This window comes from Octopus bimaculoides, chromosome 4 (assembly GCF_001194135.2).
Source record: "Octopus bimaculoides isolate UCB-OBI-ISO-001 chromosome 4, ASM119413v2, whole genome shotgun sequence".
Lineage (NCBI taxonomy): Eukaryota > Metazoa > Mollusca > Cephalopoda > Octopoda > Octopodidae > Octopus > Octopus bimaculoides.
In genome coordinates, this window is record NC_068984.1 from 108,242,368 (window position 1) to 108,245,743 (window position 3,376).

The window sequence follows — 3,376 nt, forward strand, 5'->3', positions numbered from 1 at the left end:
TATATATATATATATATATATATATATATATATGACGGGCTTCTTACAGTTTCCGTCTACCAAATTCACTCACAAGGCTATGGTCGGCCCGAGGCTACAGTAGAAGACATTTGCCCAAGGTGCCACGCAGTGGGACTGAACCCGGAACCATGTGGTTGGTAAGCAAGCTACTTACCACACAGCCACTCCTACGCCTATGCATCAATTGTTCAATTGATGATGGTGACTTAAACGTGGCTATTTTTCATTAGCATCACTTGTTCAAACAAGAATAAGGTACAAAACATTTTTGTTTTGATTAACCTTTTAGCTTTTAAACTGGCCATATCCAGCTAAAATATTCTACCCATTTCATGTACAAACCAGCCAGCAACCATTCTTAAAATTAACTGTTACATCATCAAAATCTCAACACTACAAGATAATGCATGATTAATTCAAAACAACATGATTAAATAAGCATTACGTTTTACAAAAAAGGCAGCAAGCTGGCAGAATTGTTGGCATACCGAACAAAATGCTTAGCAGTATTTTGTCTGTCTTTCAGGGTTGATAAAATATTTGCCAGTTGAACACTGGAGTCAACGTAATCAACTTAATCCCTTCCCTGAAATTGCTGGCCTTGTGCCAAAATTTGAAATTATTACTTTTTACAGAATAAAGTGAATGCTAAAGGGTTAATCTAAAAATGCTAAGGAAAACAATATACGAATTTATAAAAAAAAACATGTAGCTTACCTGGAGAATGTACTTCTTTTTTAAATTAGCAGTCAAATCACCTTTAGACATGTGATAGACCCAGTTTAATTTGCGACCACTGTACTGACCACTATAGAAAGATGTGAATCTTTGGAACGTCTTTTCTAACTGTGAGGAGAAAAATTAATATAAAAATATAAGGATTAATTCATTTGCATCTCTTTTGATTTTGTTAACTCTGACAATTCAAATGTAAGGGAAACAACCACCACATCTACTAGCTTCAATGACACTTTTTTTTTCAATGACCACCCAATGCACCTATATCTACAGCCATCAATGTTTATTGTGACATTCCACCACCAAAACACCCATAAAACAACTGTATTCAATCTTATATAACAAACAAATGCCCCACCAAAAAATGAGGTTAAATTTAAATCATTCATAAAAAACTGTTTAATTAATTTACTCAATATATTTTTCAGTTGAAAAATAAAACACTAACCAAAACCTATTCTACTGTTCATGAATTATTAATTTGCTAATTTAAGAAATCATTGGCTAACAAGAATATAGAAATATTCAAGCAACTAAAAACTGTCTGAACTATGGTTGCAACCTTTAAGAACTCCTCTAAGCTTATACAGGCCACATCTCATTGGTTTCAGAATTACTTATACTTTGAGGAGACACCCTGACATTTCATCATCACCATCTTTTCTCTCTTCTGCTGCAAGACATCTGTTCCAGTCCCTCTATTATACTTCACTAACTAAAAGCCATCTCCTCAGCTGAAGTTGTCTTGTCTTGCAAGTTACTTGGTAACCTCAAAGAAGCACCCAGAGGTTGACATTAAGAAAGACATCCAACCATAGAAACCATGCAAAAACATTCACTAAAACTGAAACAGTCCTCTAGTATATCAGATCCTGTGTAACCATCCAACCCATGACAGCATGGAAAATGGATGTTAAACAATGATGGTTCAAAGTGAAAAAAAACTGTTTAACCCTTAGTTTTCTTTTAACACAGGAAATTTTCCCTCTAAAACCAATAGATAGAAGGTTTAAACAGCATTGTTAAGACTAACGTCAATTCTCAATATATGCCAAAAACCTTAAAATGTTTTATTTAAATAAGATGTATTAAAAAGATAAGATCTATTAAATGTTGTCTGTTGATATGGACCTAAAAATATTAAATCTCACAGAAGTTAAATAAGGACAATATAGATCTAAAAATTCTTTTGTATAAAGAGCAAGAAACTTCTGTTTGATTTTCCTGTTTTACATCACTTATTCTAAGCTAGCCGGTTCTGATGTTAAGGAAATATTTTTTTAGCATTGCAGAATATAGGGGAATATAATTCTTACCTCCATAGGAAGATTAAAAGATCCAGCTTGTTGAATAGGCCACGAACCAGATGTTAAAACTTGTATACTGAAATCAACTGCAAAAACAAAGCAAAAATTAAATTTTTTTAAATCAATGCAAGAGAGAAGTTTAGTTATATGATGTGGATGGATGTCAATAGTTCCATAAAGTGCCGATCTCTAAAGTAGATGGAACACGTGGAAGAGGAGACCCAGGAAAACATGGGATGAAGTACTGAAGGATGACTTCAGGATGCCGAATTACTCAGACAAGATGATAAAGGACCAAGATCTCTGGTGCCTTGTTGTACTCAAGAAGACCAGTTCTCCACAGCAGAAGTGTTAAGGTTGCTCCCCCTGGTGAAGAGGATTGGCCTCCAAGAGTCCTGTGCCAAAGCCATGTAAAAAACACTTGTGTTGGTGCCATGTGAAAGCACTCATGTTGTGCTGTTACAAGCACGCACTACACACTGCAAAGTGATTGGTATTAGGAAGGGTATCCACCCTTAGAAACCATTCCAAATCAAATTGGAGCCTGGCACAGGTGTCCAGCTTGCCAGCTCTAGTCAAAACATCCAACCCATGACAGCATGGAAAACAGACGTTAAAGGATGATGATGAACTATATATTTTTATTTTTAGAATATTTTAAACAAAAAAGAATTAACAAGAAAATTTATTAACAAGAAAAATCCAGTTCACACAAATCCTATTAGAATGAAAATGTTTCTAAGAAAATATTTTAAGTCAGCTAAGAAAACAAGTAATGCTATATCATCACTTGTAATGAAATACTCTTGATGGAAACAGTCATAAATAACTTAAGAATCTAAAAATATACTTACTGTCTAATGGTTGTGAAGATGCTTGCAGATATTTCTTGAATCTTTCATTAAGATCTTTGCTAACCCCAATATCCTGAAACATTCGCTGGAGCTTTGAGGTGTATTCAAAGCCACAGGCTTGCTGTGAACAAAATTTTTAAAACAAGAATCTTGTTAAAACAGATTAAATTTCTTACTTCTTAGTTTAAAAAAAAAAAAAATATATATATATAAATAAATTTAAAAAAACAGAAAAGAATATTTTCAATAGAATTAATTTAGTCAATCCCTGGTTGTTACTGAAATTCATTTTATTAATCTCTAAAAGAGGATATGCAAAGTTTGATCCTGAGAAGATCTGAACTGAAAAAATATAAGAGATAAAAACTAAATATTTTAACCCTTTTGATTGCTCTTGGTTTTATGATACAAACTTTTAAAGAGATCTAAATTAAAACCCTCCATCAAAATTTCAGG

General features: G+C 33.2%; 1 protein-coding gene and 1 long non-coding RNA gene across 2 annotated transcripts in view; one reads left to right on the plus strand and one right to left on the minus strand.

Moving 5' to 3' along the window:
- Nucleotides 1–3,376, plus strand: part of LOC106875471 (uncharacterized) — a 308,728-nt gene that overhangs the window by 281,447 nt on the left and 23,905 nt on the right. The gene's annotated exons all lie outside the window — the stretch shown is intronic.
- The window catches only part of LOC106880546 (cullin-1), a 40,644-nt gene that overhangs the window by 17,466 nt on the left and 19,802 nt on the right, over nt 1–3,376 (minus strand). Inside the window, exons 11-13 of the mRNA XM_014930535.2 lie at nt 2,921–3,041; nt 2,076–2,152; nt 739–867 (exon numbers count right to left, since the gene is read on the minus strand). Of these exons, the coding sequence (XP_014786021.1) occupies nt 739–867; nt 2,076–2,152; nt 2,921–3,041 (327 nt within the window). The remainder of the gene's footprint in view (nt 1–738; nt 868–2,075; nt 2,153–2,920; nt 3,042–3,376) is intronic.